The following is a 2,500-nucleotide window of genomic DNA, read 5'->3' as shown; positions in this document are numbered from 1 at the left end:
CATAGAGAAGGGAGGGAATGACCGTGGCCGAGAATACCTGAAGCTTTGTGCGGAGCGACAAACCGGGTAGCTTCCACACAGCGCTACGCAACCGATGAAAAGATAATGCCGCTCGACTGATTCGGAGACCTCTGCTGTCAAACCGGAGCTGGTCATAAGCACACTGCCCAGGTATGGAAAACACTCCACTCTCTCCACAACTGCCCCATCACCAATTGGGAGCTGTGGGGGTGTAGTGTCTGATGGTACATAATACCCAGGCAGGTGCTTAGTTTTGGTTGGGCTGATGGTAAGGCCCCATCTCTTAGTGGCAAGCTCCAGGTTCATCAGCAGCGCCTCCAACTCCTCCTCTGAGTGAGCAGCAATCACCAGATCATCAGTATACATAATGTGGTTGACCAATAGGGAGCATCTCTTGACCGCACCCGGGCATCGATCAACCTCCCATTATATCTGTACCAGATGGAAATTCCTCCAGTACAGCCATCGAAGTCTTCACGAACCACGTGGTCGAAATAGATGTTAAATAATGCAGCGGGTCTGGGACTCCGAAAGCACAAAGAACAACCCAGAGCCCAGAGCTACTGATGGTATCATAGGCCTTGACCAGGTCAATAAAGCAGAGATGTAGGTCTTGCTGGAATTCCCTACACCTCTGCTGTAGCAGACGGACAGAGAATATGGCATCTGTGCAAGACCGCCCCTTCCTGAAACCACACTGGGGCTCCGCAAGTCTCTCCTCAGTGTGCCTGGCAAGGCGATATTGAATAATCATTGCCAGGACCTTTCCCGGCACACTGAGGAGTGAGATGCCCCTGTAGTTGTTACAGTCTGTGCGGTCCCCCTTCTTAAAGAGAAGCCGAATCCTGCGGAACCCGTCCATTGGTCCAGACTGTTGTTATGATGTCATGTAAGGGCAGTCTGCACAAACGCCATCCTCCCTCAGCAATTCGCCTGGGAGATCATCTGGGTACCTTACCCAGTCTCAGACTCTGGATCACTTTCAGTACTTCCTCAACAGATGGCACCTCAGCCAACCACTCACAGGGAGTGACTTCTTCCTCTAATATTTGAGGCACCGCAGCCCCAGCAGGGTCATCCCCACTTTGTCCCAAGTTATTTTCCTGGCTGAGGGACTTCCCCTCCCCCAGGACCTCACAGAAATGCTCAGCAAATCTGCAAACCTGTTCCTGGGGGTCGGAGATCGGATCACCATTCTTTCCCCTAATGATGGTAATAGGTGTGGTGCTGTAGGTTACTTTTTTATGTAATTGAAGAGCGATTTGTGATCACAGGCCACTGAGGCAGACTTCATCTCCTCAGCAACCCGCGACCACCACCTATCCTTGCAGCACCTCACGGCTCTCCGAACCTCTGAGCAAAGGATTCAGTGAACATCCTCATTCTCCGACGTGGGATCTCTGGGGAGGTCTGGACCGTGTACCCAAAGCAGCCATTGCAGCTGTATGAGCCACAGTCCTAAACCTTGCCCACTTGACGGTTTCAAACCCAATTGCAGGCAATAATGAAATTCTCGCTTGCAACTTTCATCAGCTAGCTGAGACCATGCCACTGAGGGTTTGAATGGGGATCTGGGTGTACACCCACCACTGGAGTGGAAGAACACACACACACACACACACACACACACACACACACACACACACACACACACACACACACACACACACACACACATCATGTGCTTCAGCTCTGATCATCAACTGTTTCAAAGATTCATCTGATTATAGAGCTGATGACACACACGTGTCTTTACTTGATAAAGAGTTGCTCTACTGAGGCCTTTGCATTGAGTGAGTTGAACCTGTTGTGAATGCAACTGAATAAAGACTCGAGTTTTGATAATCAGTTTCTTCTTTTAGTCCTTCATTAATGTCAGTGTTTGTTTCAGAGTCTGTTCAGAGCTCATGTGTGCTGATTTACAGCTCTGAACACAAGCAGTACCTCTGAAGAACACTGTGAAACATGGATGATGTGCATTACTGATGATCAATGACCTGCGCAGTTTCTCTGTGAATTTCTCCAGTTCATCTTGAGCTTGTCTCAGTTCGGTCTCCAGATACTGACGTGTCGACTCAAACTCGTTCTCCAGCCACTGCAGCTTACGAGTCGTCAACGTGAGATGCTTGCGCAGATCTTCCTTCTGATCCAGCGGAGAACTGCGCAGACAGACAGACAGACAGACAGACAGACAGATCATGTGTGCTCGTTCATCACATTCAGTGTGATTTCTTCATGCACTTGAGGAACGTCCATGTCTTTGATTTACTGGAGTTTTACTGTAATGACCTGCTTTAAAATCAGAAATAATTCATGACTGAACTGTTTCCACTCTTATTTCAGGAAAATGTTTTAAAGCATGACATGTTGTGTATACAATAAACACACTCTATACACGGTGTAGTCCCATATACTGTAACTCTTATAACTTCAGCACACAATACACTATTGAGGATCAAAACACAGGGTGAAAACAGAA

At 48.2% G+C, this 2,500-nt stretch overlaps 1 protein-coding gene across 1 annotated transcript in view; it reads right to left on the bottom strand.

Moving 5' to 3' along the window:
* Nucleotides 1-2,500, bottom strand: part of LOC127662262 (brain-enriched guanylate kinase-associated protein) — a 32,914-nt gene that overhangs the window by 21,084 nt on the left and 9,330 nt on the right. Inside the window, exon 4 of the mRNA XM_052153392.1 lies at nucleotides 2,019-2,180. Within this exon, the coding sequence (XP_052009352.1) occupies nucleotides 2,019-2,180 (162 nt within the window). The remainder of the gene's footprint in view (nucleotides 1-2,018; nucleotides 2,181-2,500) is intronic.

Source organism: Xyrauchen texanus, chromosome 22, assembly GCF_025860055.1.
Source record: "Xyrauchen texanus isolate HMW12.3.18 chromosome 22, RBS_HiC_50CHRs, whole genome shotgun sequence".
NCBI classification, from domain to species: Eukaryota; Metazoa; Chordata; class Actinopteri; order Cypriniformes; family Catostomidae; genus Xyrauchen; species Xyrauchen texanus.
Note: the sequence above shows the minus strand (reverse complement) of the source record. Positions and strands in the feature narration are given on the sequence as shown.